Source organism: Bos indicus, chromosome 17 (assembly GCF_029378745.1).
Source record: "Bos indicus isolate NIAB-ARS_2022 breed Sahiwal x Tharparkar chromosome 17, NIAB-ARS_B.indTharparkar_mat_pri_1.0, whole genome shotgun sequence".
Lineage (NCBI taxonomy): Eukaryota > Metazoa > Chordata > Mammalia > Artiodactyla > Bovidae > Bos > Bos indicus.
In genome coordinates, this window is record NC_091776.1 from 29,823,469 (window position 1) to 29,840,098 (window position 16,630).

A 16,630-nucleotide genomic window follows, 5' to 3' on the forward strand; every position below is an offset into this window, starting at 1 on the left:
CCAAAGTATTGGAGCTTTAGCTTCAGCATCATTTAATTTTAATTGGTTTATGTTGTGTTCTCAGGCTGCATCAGTTTTTCAAAAGTTGAGCCCTGCCCCCTTCCCTCCTGTTTCATTTATGGTCCACCTTGGAACTGTCATAGTGCCTGTGGATGTTTCATTTAGTTTGCTGTGTGTTGAAAGTGAAGTCGCTCAGTTGTGTCCGACTCTTTGCGATCCCATAAAAAGAAGTAAATCCTCCATCCATGGGATTTTCCAGGCAAAAGTGCTGGAGTGGATTGCCATTTCCTTCTCCAGGGGATCTTCCCGACCCAGGAATCAAACCCGGGTCTCCCGGGTTGCAGGCAGACGCTTTACAGCCTGAGCCACCAGGAACTATTAATTTGTTGCTATGTGTTACAATGAGCCTATACTGCAGCTCAAGGTTTAGTGGAAGATGACTCATCTGCCTTCTTGAACCCATTTCGTTCTAATCAGTTTATGTCATGTCCTTGGGCTATATCATTCTTTTAAATGTTATGCCCTGCCCTCCTTCCCTCCTGTTTTATTACTATTATAATAATTATTAAAGGAAACTAACAAAGAGCAAACAAACTCATTACTTACAGATTATTGATAAATGTTATGAAGGAAACAAATAAGGTAAAATTTAACTGAGAATTAAAGGATGAGAAGAACCAGGCTCTGGGACAAGTATTTAAAGTTAAAATGAAAGTATTTAAAGTTAAAATGAAAGAAGTTTGGTGTTAAGGACTGAAAGAAGATGAGTGAAGAGGGAGTGTTTTTACTGAGGCCTGATAAGAGGACTGTAGCTAGGACACAATAAACAAAGCATGGGTTGGAGAGATTGGAGAGATAGCCTAAGGCAAACCTGCAGCTTGCAGAGGTGGTGAAAGTGAATGTGTTAGTTGTTCAGTCAGGTCTGACTCTTTGTGACCCCATGGACTGTAGCCTTCCAGGCTCCTCTGTCCATGGAATTCTCCAGGCAAGAATACTAGAATGAATTGCCATTCCCTTTTCCAGGGGCTCTTCCTGACCCAGGAATTGAACCTAAGTCTCCTGCATTGCAGGCAGATTCTTTTCCATCTGAACCACCAGGGAAGCTATAAGTGGTAGGGCTTGAATTTTATTCTCAGAGTAATAGGAAACCACAAAAAGGTTTCTATCATTGAAAACAATTGCTGCAAAATGGAAAATAAAGGGAGATGGGCAGTGACAAAAGCCAAAATGTGATAAAAATAAGTGATTGTAGCAGTCCAGGAATGAAACATTGGTCTGGATTCAAGTTGTGGCAGTACATATGGCAGTAGAGTGACTTAAGATTCATTTTGGAAATAGGACTTGCTGATCTAATAGCTGTTCAAAGTAAGATAAAGAAAAGAATCAAGTTCTAAATTTCTCCCTAGAATAATGGGTTGAGATAGGAGTGTGGGTATAGACACTTTGCCTCATCTTCTTAGTATCCTTAGCATGTAATTAAGTCAGAGAAATTTTTAAGAATTGACTGAGAGTAAAATCGGAATCAAAATGTGAGGACTAAACATGAAAATCAGGTTCAACCTCATTCGAAATTAGGGGAAAGCATGGGAATTCCCAGGCAATTTAGTGGTTAGGACTCCAGGTTTCCACTGCAGGGGTCACTGGTTGATCCCTGGTTGGGGAACTAAGATCTCAAGAGCTTTGTGGCATGGCAGAAAAAGAAAGAAAGAAGTCAGGGAAATACAGCTTAAAACCACTATAACCCATCAGTGTGGCTACAAAAAGGTCTGACACTTTCAAAATTATTGATGAGGATGGGGATTAATGAGAACTTTTATACAGTAGTAATATAAATTAGCACAACCATTTTGGAAATCTGTTTGCCAGTATGTAGTGTGGTTGAACATGAACATATCTCTGACCCAGGCATTTTACTCCTATGTATATACCCAACAGTAACTGGCGCACCAGAAGACATGAACCAAATGTTCATAGCAGAATTAGTTTGGTTTTGTGTGTGTGGGGGGGCAGGGGAGGGATGTGCCATGAGGCAGGTGAGGGATAGAACCTGTGTCTCCTGCAGTGGCAGTGCAGAGTCCTAACCACCAACCAGGGAATTCCTACTAGTATTTCTTACAATGAGAGTATTTTAAAATTTGAACATCTCAAAGTTGTGATAGACATATCTGTCCACCATAAAGTACATAGGCATGAAGATACCTCCTAACTCTTACTCTCCATTGCTCTTGAGTCTATGATGACCAAACCTGTCTTTTCATCAAAAATTTGCCTATTGAGGACTTCCGTGGTAGTACAATGAATAAGAATCCACCTGCCAATGCAGGGGACATGGGTTCAATTCCTAGTCTGGGAAGATTCCACATGCTGTGGAGCAACTAAGCCTGTGTGTCCACAACTACTGAGCCTGCATGCTGTGACTACTGAAGCCCATGTGTTTAGAATCTGTGCTCTGTAACAAGAAAAGCCACCGAAGTGAGAAGCTCTCACTGCAACTAGAGAAAGCCCGCACAAAGCAAAGACGACTCAGTGCAAACCAAAAATAAATAAATATAAAAAAAAAAAAAAAGATTTGCCTATACAGAAGGGATTTATGGATTATCTTGATCAGGACTTGGCTAACTGTAACCTCTGGATCAAACCCTGTCCACCACTTATTTTATACAGGTGCAGTGTAAGAGTAGCTTTACATTTTAAAATTTTAATTTGATTTTTATTTTATATTGAAGTATAGTTGTGGCTCAGATGGTAAAGCATCTGCCTACAATGCAGGAAACCCAGGTTCGATCCCTGGGTCAGGAAGTTCCCCTGGACAAGGAAATGGCAACCCACTCCAGTATTCTTGCCTGGAAAATCCCTTGGACCAAGGAGCTTGGTAGGCTATAGTCCATGGGGTTGCAAAGAGTTGGACACGACTGAACCACTTCATTTCACTTCACTTCATAGTTGATTTACAATGTTGTGTTAGTTTCAGGTCTACAGGAAAGTGATTCAGTTACACATATTCTTAGATTCTTTTCCCATGTGGGTTATTACAGAACACTGACTGGCTTTTACATTTTTTCCCTCTTTTTTGTTCCTTTTTTTTTTTTTTTTTGTATCTTTGGATATTTTTTTAAAATAAAATAGTACATATTTAAGGTATACAGTATGATGGTTTGATATACATAAGAATAGCAAAATGACACTTTCAGTTCAGTTCAGTTCAGTCGCTCAATCGTGTCCGACTCTGCAACCCCATGAATCGCAGCACGCCAGGCATTGCTGTCTATCACCATCTCCCGGAGTTCACTGAGACTCACGTCCATCGAGTCAGTGATGCCATCCAGCCATCTCATCTTCTGTCCCCTTCTTCTCCTGCCCCCAATTGCTCCCAGCATCAGAGTCTTTTCCAATGAGTCAACTCTTCACATGAGGTGGCCAAAGTACTGGAGTTACAGCTTTAGCATCATTCCTTCCAAAGAACACCCAGGGCTGATCTCCTTTAGAATGGACTGGTTAGATCTCCTTGCAGTCCAAGGGACTCTCGAGAGTCTTCTCCAACACCACAGTTCAAAAGCATCAATTCTAAAGCGCTCAGCTTTCTTCACAGTCCAACTCTCACATCCATACATGACCACTGGAAAAACCATAGCCTTGACTAGACAGACCTTTGTTGGCAAAGTAATGTCTCTGCTTTTCAATATGCTATCTAGGTTGGTCATAACTTTTCTTCCAAGGAGTAAGCGTCTTTTAATTTCATGGCTGCAGTCACCATCTGCAGTGACTTTGGAGCCCAAAAAGATAAAGTCTGACACTGTTTCCACTGTTTCCCTATCTATTTCCCATGAAGTGATGGGACCAGATGCCATGATCTTGATTTTCTGAATGTTGAGCTTTAAGCCAACTTTTTCACTCTCCTCTTTCACTCTCATCAAGAGGCTTTTTAGTTCCTCTTCACTTTCTGCCATAAGGGTGGTGTCATCTGCATATCTGAGGTTATTGATATTTCTCCCGGCAATCTTGATTCCAGCTTGTGCTTCTTCCAGCCCAGCATTTCTCATGATGTACTCTGCATAGAAGTTAAATAAGCAGGGTGACAATATACAGCCTTGACGAACTCCTTTTCCTGTTTGGAACCAGTCTTTTGTTCCATGTCCAGTTCTAACTGTTGCTTCCTGACCTGCATACAGGTTTCTCAAGAGGCAGGTCAGGTGGTCTGGTATTCCCATCTCTTGAAGAATTTTCCACAGTTTATTGTGATCCATACAGTCAAAGGCTTTGGCATAGTTTTACCATATATTTTTTTATGATGATAGCAGTTAAAATTTATGCTCTTAGCAAATTTCCAGTATTTTATAGTGTTTTTGTTTTTTTTTAATATCCATTTATTTTTTTGGCTGTGCCAGGTCTTAGTTGTGGCAAGCAGGATTTTTCGTTTGTTTGTTTTGGTACCAAATTAGTTTATTTGAAGGAATGGTACTAAAGAAAGAACTTAAGTAGATGTTTTGGTACAACTTATAGAAAAGATGCTGCTACTACTGCTGCTAAGTCGCTTCAGTCGTGTCTGACTCTGTGCGACCCCATAGACGGCAGCCCACCAGGCTCCCCCGTCCCTGGGATTCTCTAGGCAAGAGCTCTGGAGTGGGTTGCCATTGCCTTCTCCAATGCATGAAAGTGAAAGTGAATAGAAAAGATGATTATAACCCAAATATACATGTACTGCCTTGGTGACTAGGGAAGTCACCCCTGTGGCTACGGGAAGCCAGCTTGAGGCTTAGCTCTCACCGTGTCCCAGGGTGTGCTTGTCAAAGAGGTACTCTGCCATGCCAGATCCAGGGGCCTAGATCTTGCGCAGACTGGTTTTGTGGTCACCCAATTCTTTGATGGCTTCCACCTGCTTGTTCAGGTAATGCGTCTCCATAAAATCACACAGATGGGGGTCATTTTTTTCAGTGGCCAGTTTGTGCAGTTCCAGTAGTGACTGATTCACACTTCTTTCCAAGCATGGTGCACATTCCATTGCATTCAGCCCATTCTCCCAGTCATCGTGGTCTGGTTTCTTGATATCCTGAAGGAAGATTTGGCCACCTCGTCGGTTGTGCAGCTTCATCCGTTTCTCAGCATATTCCCTCTCCTCATGAGATTGGTGAAGAAAGTATTTGGCAAAGTTCTTCAAAGTCCCATCATCACGGTCAAGATAGTATGACATGGACAGGTAGACATAGGAGGCATTAGAGCTCCAGGTTGATCTGGCGGTTGATGGTGGCCTCTGAGTCCTGGTGGTAGTTCCAGCGCACCTGCGACTGGGATGCGGTCGTCATCGCAGGCGGCTGAGAAGAGGCGGTGGTGGTGGCCACTGTGCGGCACTGGAGCAGCGGCGGGGACCTTGGGCCTGTTGGAGGGCACTGTCAGGTGGTGAGGAGTCCGGCTGGGGCGGGGACGAGCAGGCGGGGGAGGAGCTACCGGGTTCCCTTCGAGCACTGTTGGCGCAGAAAACCCGGGCGACTCTCCACGAAGACTGTCCATGCAGGAATTTCAGTTGCAGCATGGGGACTCTAAGTTGTGGCATATGGGATGTGGTTCCCTGACCAGGGATTGAACCTGGGCCCCCTGCTTTGAGAGCAGAGTCTTAGCCACCAGATCACCAGGGAAGTCCCTGATACAACATTAAGAACTGTAGTCATCATGTTGTATATTAGATCTCTAGACTTAATAAGCCAAACTTTTAAACGACACTTCTCCATTCACTTTACTCCCCCTCCCCCCACCCCACCAGACTCAGTTATTTGCTTGTCTTTCAGCATCTGTCAGGAACTCTTACAAGTAATGCAGGAAAACCTGAGAAAATCAACTTCCTGAGCTAGCTTGCAGACAGCTTACAATGAAAACCCCACTCCAGGACAGGAAAGGGCAGTTTCTGCCTTTCGGTACTTCAAAAATTGTCCCCGAGGTGGGTGCACCGTTCCTGGAAGTACTGCAGTATCAGGTCGTGAACAGAGCAAGTTCCTATTCCAACTCTCTGCTTCAAAAATCCATTTAATATATTGTTCTCGGATAGAGGATGTATCAGATATTAAACTGATAAGAACAGATACTACACTTGATCTTAGCCAGAAGGCTGAGAAGCCATAAATTCACTTTTAAATATGATAATGGCTGGGGTCAATAGCTATTAGCTTGGAATTTGACCTCCATCAATGTAATAATTGTATATTGCATAAAATTTTAAAGTCTAGAATATATTTGATGCAAACTTTAAAAATGTTGGACCTTAGACATCTTGTTGAGGTTCCCCTCCAAGGAAACCAAAGCCATAAGGTCAGTTGTATAATTGAGCAGCTTTTCAGAATAAAAATCTAGCTCCTTCTGACTGCAACACCTTTTCTAACCAGATCTTTCAGCCTAAAGGCCTGAATCTTAATTTTCCTCTTAACTTGTTATTATATCTTTTAGTATTAAAAAGTAAAAGGAAGTTTTTGTGGTACATAAAAACTATATGAAATTTAAATTCCAGTTGTATAAATAAGTTTTATTGGGATGCAGCATGCTCATACATTTATGTACTGCCTATGGCTACCTTTGCACTACAATGGTAGAGTTGAGTACTTGTGACAGAGACCATATGTGGTGCTTTAACCACTTTGTACTATTGCTAAAAGGCAGATATCCAGAGAATAGAGTCTAATCAAATGCTGTAAATGGCTTCCAAAGGATGGTGAATATGTTTAATTAAAAGCATTTGCCTTAAATGGATATCAATCGTTTGGCAGCACATATCTGCATGAAAAGTTGCTTTTAAAGTTGAAATATGTGAAATTTCGTTATGGAACAGCATTTACAGATGACTATTTGGAACAGATTTTGATGTAGATCTGGAGTGTTTTCTGACACCATCCATCAATTCTATTTCCTGACTCTCCTACACCACCTGGGTGTCCAACAGTTCAGTTCAGTTCTGACATGAACTACTTCAGAAGTTAAAACACCCAGTCCCATAAGTCTGCCCTCACTTTAGTTTTTATCATTTTTTTCTTTTTTTTTTTAAACTTTTTATTTTGCATTGGCGCATGGTCAATTAACAATGTTGTGATAGTTTCAGGTGGACAGCAAAGGGACTCAACCATACACATACATGTATTCATTCTCCCCCAAACTCCCCTGCCCTCACTTTAGGCATCAGCAACAAACAGAGTACTCAGGCCCCCCACACTTTTGCCCAGCCAATTACTAATCAGAGGTTCCCACAACCTCCTCTTTAGGTTTGATAATTCATTCGAAAGGCTCATACAACTCAGGGAAACACTTTGTTTACATTTTTTAATTTATCATGAAGGATACAACTCTGGAACAGCCAGATGAAAGAGATGCACAGGGCAAAGTATGGGGGAGGAGGGACTGAGTTTCCCTCCTCTCTCCCAGCATGTCACACCCACCCTCCCCTTCACAGCACCTTGATGTGTTCACCAAAAGTTTCATCACTTAGCCATGTTGATTAAATCATTGGCCATTGGTAATTAATTCAGCCTCCAGTCCCTCTCTCCCATTGTACTGACTGTACAATAAAAGCCAAAAGAATGTACATGCTGCCAAGGTAACCTGCAGGCCAACCATGTATATCAGCCGCAGAGGTGTCCATAAGAACTCTACAGAGCTGGCTCGCGACCTGTTCACTAATTTCAGAGAGAGAAAGGGAATTATAAGATGTGCAAATAACTGCATGAATACAGGTAAAAACAGAACCAACTAATGGGGTAACAGAGGGAGGGAGGCTCTTCTTTGGATGTTTGACCCTAGGGCAGCAGGGGCCAGGCTGAACAGAAAAGGGAGCTGCACTAAAGCTCCCCTCCTTTTCCTGAAGGATCTCTCAGGGTAACAAGCAAAAGTATGACCAGGCCCCCAGTCTGGCCCCAGATCATCTATGGAAAGGAAAAATGTGCCCCCAGACTGGAGGAGGGCATGGCAACTGGAGGAGGGCGTGGTAACCCACTCCAGTAGTCTTGCCTGGAGAATCCCATGGACAGAGAAACCTGGTGGCCTACAGTCCATGGGGTTGCAAAGAGTCGGACACAACTGAGGCGACTTAGCATGCACACACAGGCAGGGGCCACACTGTCACCTGGAGCTCTGTTTGTCTCCGCTGGCTTTGCCACTGAACCAACTGTGTCACAGGATCTTCAAAGGTGTGAGTTTTCTAGCCAGGAAACTGGAGGTCTAATCCCAAATCAGCAGCACTCCTGCAGCCAGAACTCAGGCTTCACAGAAAAGTCTCAACTGCTGCCTTAGAAGCCTGCCTCTGTGAGCGTTTCTTTCCGATCTCTCCTCCTTCACTAGAAAAGTGACAAAACCAGTTGCATGGGGTATAAGTCACACGAAGCAGGACTTAGGTGGCCCTGCTTACCCAGAGGAATTGGAGCTGGGGCAGCTTCTGTGGCGTGGCCGGGGAAGCGGAGACTGAGCCACCAGGGGGCCCCTGGCGGCATCCCCACCGCCTGGGGTGGAGAAGGTGGGGGCAGCCTGCTCAGGGGGCCCGCACAGCAGTGACGGCGATCCCCTGGTCACCAGTGTATCCTCTGTCCGCGTGCTTCAGGGCCTTTGTACCTCCAAAGGGATTTTCAAACTCTACTATGTGGCCTGCAGATAGATCTAGATGCTTTCTTCATACAGGCATTTTCTTTGTGTCATTCATTTAAATTTCCCCACAGGTGGAGAATATCTCCATGACAAGATCCTTCATCACATGCTTCATCAGCTTCCTGATACGCACTTTGTGGGGTTTCAGGAAAGGTCTCTGCTTTTTTTCCTTTTTCATCTCTTTTAGGTGGTTTGCATGGGAAGCAGGAACACCACCTTTTGGCACATGTGCGTCGAGAGAGACTTAAGTGGCACAGGAGCTGCTGGGAGCTGGAGGTGCTAGACGGACTGACTTGCTGAAACTTTCCCTGCCCTTGAGCTGCTGCTAGTGTTGGGGTCACAGCTGGAGGTGGAGCAGGATGAAGATCTGCTGCTACCCTTGGAAGCACTGTGTCTATTGTTTTACCCCTGTCTCAATGCTTCTCACTTTACTCCTTGGTGCTCCTTTATCTTTAGAGCGATCCTTAGATGTCTCACTTCTAACTTGAACCTGGGAAAGTATCCCTAAAAGATGGCTGCTGCTGCTGCTAAGTCACTTCAGTCGTGTCCGTCTCTGTGTGACCCCATAGACGGCAGCCCACCAGGCTTCCCCGTCTCTGGGATTCTCCAGGCAAGAACACTGGAGTGGGTTGCCATGTCCTTCTCCAATGCATGAAAGTGAAAAGTGAAAGAGAAGTCACTCAGTTGTGTCCAACCCTCAGCGACCCCATGGACTGCAGCCTTCCAGGCTCCTCCTTCCATGGGATTTTCCAGGCAAGAGTACTGGAGTGGGGTTCCATTGCCTTCTCCCTAAAAGATGGCACTTCTCACCAAAGAATAGGATCTTCCACCAAGGCTATCGCTTCCCTCTCTCCTCAGCTGCTGAATCTAATGTACAGTTGATCCTTGAACAACAGGCGGTTGAACTGCTTGGGTCCGTCCAAAATACCTGGACTTTTAAAAAAGTAATAAACACCACAGCACTGCAGGACCAAAGCAGTGTTGGTAGAATATAGGAATGCTGAGCAGGGAATACTTTGGAACCAAGTACACCTAATGTGGGGCTGGCTATAAATTATAGAAGGATTTCTTGCTTTGCAGAGGGTCAAAGCTCCTAACTTAACCCCTGAGTTTCAAGGGTCAACTGTGGTTTAAAATTATAATCTGGTACACGGAAAAGAGCACTACACTCGGAATGGACCAGCTGGTAGTCCTTGAACTATTCCAGCATAAAAAATGAATCAGACCTGCTTGTTTTACAGACTGGGTTTGGAGAGGGTGGGGCACAAACAGTTGAGTACTTAAATATAATGAGATAAGGGTAAGATAAATGTAAGCTCTGGGGGTTATAGAAAGAAAAGATTAGAAACTTTATTGTTGTTGTTCAGTTGCTCAGTTGTGTAAAGCTATTTGGGAGCCCATGGAGTCTCCTCAATCAGGAAGATTCCCTGGAGAAGGAAATGGCAACCCACTCCTGTATTCTTGCCTGGAGAATCCCCATAGACAGAGGAGCCTGGTGGGCTACAGTCCATGAGATCACAAAGAGTCAGACATGACTGAGAGACTAACACACTAAAGTGGACATAGTAATTCTAGCCATTATTGTGAACTCATTTGTTACGATATAGCAAGATAAGTGAAAATATCTTTAAAATTGCAAAACATTAATAAATGTGTTAATATGAGCATCCATTTTAAAGAAACTTTTTTAGTGTAAAACAACTTGAAATTTATAGAAGTGCTATACCAAAGCCTTTGACTGTGTGGATCACAATAAACTGTGGAAAATTCTTCAAGAGATGGGAATACCAGACCACCTGACCTGCCTCTTGCGAAACCTGTATGCAGGTCAGGAAGCAACAGTTAGAACTGGACATGGAACAAAAGACTGGTTCCAAATAGGAAAAGGAGTTCGTCAAGGCTGTATATTGTCACTCTCCTTATTTAACTTCTATGCAGAGTACATCATGAGAAATGCTGGGCTGGAGGAAGCACAAGCTGGAATCAAGATTGCCGGGAGAATGACAGAAAGTGAAGAGGAACTAAAAAGCCTCTTGATTAAAGTGGAAGTGGAGAGTGAAAAAGTTGGCTTAAAGCTCAACATTCACAAAACTGAGATCATGGCATCCGGTCCCATCACTTCATGGCAAATAGATGGGGAAACAGTGGAAACAGTGGCTGACTTTACTTTTTGGGGCTCCAAAATCTCTGCAGATGGTGACTGTAGCCATGAAATTAAGATGTTTACTGCTTGGACGGAAGGTTATGACCAACCTAGACAGCATATTCAAAAGCAGAGACATTACTTTGCCAACAAAGGTCCGTCTAGTCAAGGCTATGGTTTTTCCAGTAGTCATGTATAGATGTGAGAAAGCTGAGCACCGAAGAATTGATGCTTTTGAACTGTGGTGTTAGAGAAAACTCTTCAGAGTCCCTTGGATTGCAAGGAGATCCAACCAGTCCATCTTAAAGGAGATCAGTCCTGAGTGTTCATTGGAAGGACTGATGTTGAAGCTGAAACTCCAATACTTTGGCCACCTGCTGTGAAGAGCTGACTCATTTGAAAAGACCCTGATGCTGGGAAAGATTGAGGGCAGGAGGAGAAGGAGATGACATAGGATGACATGGTTGGATGGCATCACTGACTCAATGGACATGAGTTTGGGTAAACTTTGGGAGTTGGTGATGGGACAGGGAGGCCTGGCGTGCTGCGGTCCACAGGGTCGCAAAGAGCCTGACACAACTAAGCGACTGAACTGAACTGAACTGAAAGGAAGTAGCAAGATTTCCCAAATGACTTTCATTGATCTACACCTAAAATCTTAACGTAACTATGGTTCATTTGTCAAAACTAAGAAAGTTTCCCACTAATGTCCTTTTTCTGTTCCAGGATAGAAAACAATGGTTTTTAATGAATCAGAGAATGAAAAGTTAATATGGTTTGAGATACCACATTGCATTGTTTAAGAAACTAGCACTTATGGTATTTGGGTGTAGTATCAAGGAGGAATATCCTCAATTATCTAAAAAGGAAAACACTTTTCCTTCTTCCAGCCAGATTTTATTCACACCCTTTTAACCTTTCAGAACAGATCAAATGCAGAAGCGGATATGGCAGTCCAGCTGTCTTCTCTAAAGTTAGATATTTAAGTTTCACAAGACTAAAATAATGCTACACTACTAAAAATATTTTTTTGGGGTATTGGAAAACAAGTTACTTTTTATTAAAACTGTTAACATTTGTGAGTGTTCCAGTCTTTAAAAGTATTTATTAATGTTTGACTGCATCTGGCCTTAGTTGCAGCTTGTGGGCTCTTCATTATGTCATGTGAGATCTTTTGTTGGGGTGCACGGACTCTCTCATAGCTTCCTTTGTGGCTCAGCTGGTAAAGAATGTGCCTGCAATGTGGGACACCTGGGTTCAGTCCCTGGGTTGGAAAGATTCCCTGGAGAAGGGAAAGGGTACCCATTCTAGTATTCTGGCCTAGAGAATTTCGTGGACTGTATATATATGTATAGTCCATGGCGTCCAAAGAGACACAACTGAGCGACCTTCACTTTCATGGACTGTCTACTTGTGACACACAGGCTCAGCTGCTCTGTGACATGTGGGGTATTACTTTCCCAACCAGGGATCAATCCTGTGTCCTCTTGCATTACAAGGCAGATTCTTAACCATTAGGTCACTGAGGAAGTCCCAAGATAAGTTCAAGTCTTAACCTCCAGTACCTTGAATATGATCTTAGGAAATGGATTTTTGCAGATGTAATCTAGTTAAAATTAGATCGTACTGGATTAGAGTGGGTCCTAATCCAATGACTGATGTCCTTATAAGAAGAGAGTAATTTGGATACAGAAATGAGAATGCCATGTGAGGAAGGAGGCAAAGATTGGAATCATGCATCTACAGGCCAAGGAATGCTACAAATTGTCTTCAACCATCAGGAGCTAGGAGCAGGGCATGTAGCAGATCTTTCACTGTAAACTTCAGAGGGAGCAAGGACCTATGGACACCTTGAGTTTGGCCTTCTAACCTCCAGAACTGCGAGAAAATTTCTGTTGTTTGTGGCTGCTGCTGCTACTGCTAAGTCGCTTCAGTCGTGTCTGACTCTGTGCAACCCCATAGACAGCAGCCCACTAGGCTCCTCTGTCCCTGGGATTCTCCAGGCAAGAATACTGGAGTGGATTGCCATGTCCTTCTCCAATGCAGGAAAGTGAAAAGTGAAAGTGAAGGTGCTCAGTCATGTCCGACTCTTAGCGACCCCATGGACTGCAGCCTACCAGGCTCCTCTGTCCATGGGATTTTCTAGGCAAGAGTACTGGAATGGGTTGCTATTGCCTTCTCCTTCTTTTGGTTAAGGCCATTTTGTGTTACATTTTTCACAGTGACCCTAGAAATCTAATACAACATGTATTGGTTTATTGTTTTAAAATTAATCAATATTTTAAAATATTTCTTAGTTTCAATTTGTAAAGTGGTAATATTGATAAATGTAATCCACATAACTGAAAGCTCCCTAGGGCCTTCACGTGTTAAATGTATAAAGGGTTCCTAAGATCAAAAAGAGAACCGTTGTCCTTTTTCTTCCCTAGATGCCTCAAAATCTTAACCATACCTATAATATCAGTCACCCTATAAACACTGGTGGTTCCAAGTCTTTTTTTCTTCCCCCTTCTGTCCAGTTCTCTGCTCTGAGTCTCTGATTTACATATCCTACTATTTTTTAGACATCAAAAATCTGTATATGCCAGACTGGGTTCTAGATGCTTTCCCTCACACTGGTCTTCTTCCAGGGTTCTCTTTGAAAGGCTTATACCTTATACCACTTGCTTATACCTCATTCCAACTCATCACCAATCCATCATCTGAAATCCATCCAGCTCTCTCTGTATCCACCCACTGCTATCATAATCTTAGCTATAATCATTCTTCACCTGGGCCACTTTAATAGCCTTCTAGCTTATCTCTGCAAGGACTGCCGGCCCCCTACAACTTGTTCTTTTCATTGAAGCCAGAGTTAATTTCTTAAAACACATGAAATCATATATTTAATCTCCACCAACTTCATGTCTCCCCCACTTCATCCCCACCTGAAGAAAACCCTTCATGGCTTTCTGTAGCTTTGCATGAATACCAAAATCCTTAACCTAACATACAGGACAATGCATGATCTAGTCATAACACTTCTAAAATATTTTTAGGAGCAGATTCCGTTAAACAGACTTAACTCTTTGATCAGTTCTTCTATGCTTAGTCACTCAGTTGTGTCCAACTCTTTGTGACCCCATGGACTGCAGCTTGACAGGCTCCTCTGTACATGGGGGTTCTCCAGGCAAGAATACTGGAGTAGATTGCCATTTCCTTAGAGCAGCAGTTAAGCTAGTTTTATTTTTATACTGTTTTTTAACTAAAATAATTATGGGGGTGTGTGTCAATTCTTGTCCCTTTTAATTTTACATTGTGAATGTTCTTTAAAGATTTTTTTTTTTTTTTGGCTGTGCCCCACAGCTTGTGGGATCTTAGTTCCCAAGGCAGGGATGGGACCTATGACTCCTGCAGTGGAAGTGCAGAGTCTTAAACCACTGGACGGCCAGGGAAGTCCCAAATTAGGCCATGTTAATCAAATGTGACATGGGTGTTCTGTATTTAGAATAAAACCTCTTGAACATAACAAGTAATTTTTTAAATAGACTTTTATTGTGAATATAAAATATCTGGAAATGATTTTAAAATTTCAGTTACAGAGTTAATAATTCAATGATCTTTACAAAAGAAAGCACCACATTAAAATTTACATTCATAAGACACAATCTAAAAATGCATATGCTAAAATGATTCAAAAGTACGTACAGTTTTATCTTGGAATTTTTTTAAACCACAGATCTAAACTGAGGTCTCAAGCTCAGATGTCTTCAGGGCCAAGTGGGAAACACAAAGTAGTGAAGTAGTCTCATGTAAGAGCCTGGAGTCTGGTGGGCTATGGCAAACGGGGGACTGCATACCCAATACAAAGACTTTCTGAATTCAGAAGTTTTGGAGTTATGCACACTGAATAAAACAATTGTGGGCCAAGCTGGCCTGAATTGACTGTCAGTTTGTAGCTCTGGGCTAAATGAATTTCTAGCAAGTTACGTACCCAATCTTAAAAATGAGAACATTTCTTTAGGTTGTGTGGATATGTTCTTAAAACATCTGACTAAGAGAAGAAATTTTTAAAAATACCTTTTTTCACATTTATTTAGGAGAAATTAGTTATGCCTAAGAGTTTATTAAAATTAAATGAATTTTATTCTTTTACAAATAGAAAGTTACATACATTATTATGTACATTATTGCTTATAGGAAATATTTATGTGAAAAATAAAGTACTGGGTTTGCTCAAGCCATTGCTCAGAAAGCATTCAATCACCTCACTAAATACATAAGAAAATACTTGTATTTCAGTTAACCAACAAGTTTATCTTTAAAGAGTATTTTGTTGGAGAACTTTAGTAATTTCATACTGTCAGTATAAAGGTTCTAATCTAAACAAGTAAAATTTTACAGCTCAAACCATGTTTGTTCATTATGTCAAAGCAGTTTTACAGAATTTACAACATTGTATGCCATTGGTGACTTCACGTTAATCATTTAAAAATAGTTTTTAAAACTTAAGGTGATGGAGGCATTATAAGGACAAATAAAATCTCCTTTAAAAAGGCTGCAAAAGCACCTTATAATTCAAATATCCTTACTAGAGTACGACTACTTATAATAAAGTAACCCACAGACAACACATACTTCAAACAAATGCAACTCAAATACATTTATTCCTACCAAAATATCTTCTACTTTTAAAAAACATTTTAGCTCTTGGCTTCAGAAGTTCAACATAAAAAGAAAGCACCAAGTGTAACCATATAATACTTCTTTTTAAAAAGGTTAAAAAGTTACTAGTTATTATATCTTTTCTATAAAGTGAAGTGTATATGGGACAAATCAATTTTATAAGTGGCCATTAATTTCTGAAATTAAAAAGTCAAAGCTGTTTAAGTATTGGCTTAAAGTTAGATGTTTAGCAAACTCTAAGTATGTATACAAGAAAATGTTAAGAAATTGTTATCAAGTAATGCAATAGGTCTGTGTCCATTTTCATTTTTCATGAATTGAAACTTTTCAAGTAGGGGAAATATGTTTGGCATTTTTTTTTTCTAACCTAATATTTGGCAAAGTTTTAAAGTCTTATGCATCTTATCTTCATTCTCACATTCAATTATTAAAAGCACTTAAATACAAAGCAATCAGGATTTCTTAGAATTCAAAGTTAACATTAACACTGATTTTACACAGAATTATCCATGGCAGAAAATTAGTATTGAAAATAGGATTATAAATTCTATGGATCCATAGAAGAAACATGTTTCTCAAATCAAGTCAATAATAGAAATACCATGTAAGGGAATATGTACAACACAGGCTGACATATTACAAACCAAGTTTGATTTAGCAGTTCTTTAAAAACCAAAAGGGTTTCTATGAATGCCTTTATTTTAAATCAATAAATTATTCATAATAAAAATGTAAAGTTTTCATAAATAACAAGAGACTAGATAATTGATTTTTATGGGACTCCCACAAACTAATATTCAACATTATTTCACCAAATGTTGGTTTAGAATTATTCAAATGTATTTAAAGATAACAGTTGACTGATTTGTAATATAAATTCCAGGCTCAACTGACAGCAGGTAGAGTATATAGTGCTGTCTGCGCTTGTTCTTCACATCATCAAAGGGTGGAGCTCCTTTTGTGAGAAACATGATGGCTCCACTGGCTGCACAGAGTGATCCCATTAGTTGGCGTATTTATGGAGGAAGCGTTCAAATGCATCATAGATGGCTCGCCTAAAATTAAACATGAAAGAAAAACTTCAAGTATTTGGCAAAAAAGGGGGACAGACAATGCTTTTACTATAAGTTATTTCCAAATACCCTGTGGCTTGCAACCTGGCCTTGTCTCCAAACGGACAGGTACGTGAGGGTGTCTGGATCCATGTAATTC

The 16,630-nt window shown here is 41.3% G+C and overlaps 1 protein-coding gene and 2 pseudogenes across 7 annotated transcripts in view; all 3 read right to left on the minus strand.

Moving 5' to 3' along the window:
* Nucleotides 1–4,718: 4,718 nt before the first annotated feature.
* LOC139176700 (ferritin heavy chain pseudogene) lies at nt 4,719–5,300 on the minus strand (annotated as a pseudogene).
* Nucleotides 5,301–5,928: 628 nt separating this feature from the next.
* On the minus strand, nt 5,929–6,109 carry LOC139176870 (U2 spliceosomal RNA; annotated as a pseudogene).
* Nucleotides 6,110–14,265: 8,156 nt separating this feature from the next.
* The window catches only part of ABHD18 (abhydrolase domain containing 18), a 39,420-nt gene continuing 37,055 nt past the window's right edge, over nt 14,266–16,630 (minus strand). For all 7 annotated transcript variants that reach the window (XM_070769132.1, XM_070769129.1, XM_070769131.1 and 4 more), the window contains one exon: nt 14,266–16,473. In XM_070769132.1, the coding sequence (XP_070625233.1) occupies nt 16,422–16,473 (52 nt within the window). In that variant the 3' untranslated portion in view covers nt 14,266–16,421. The remainder of the gene's footprint in view (nt 16,474–16,630) is intronic.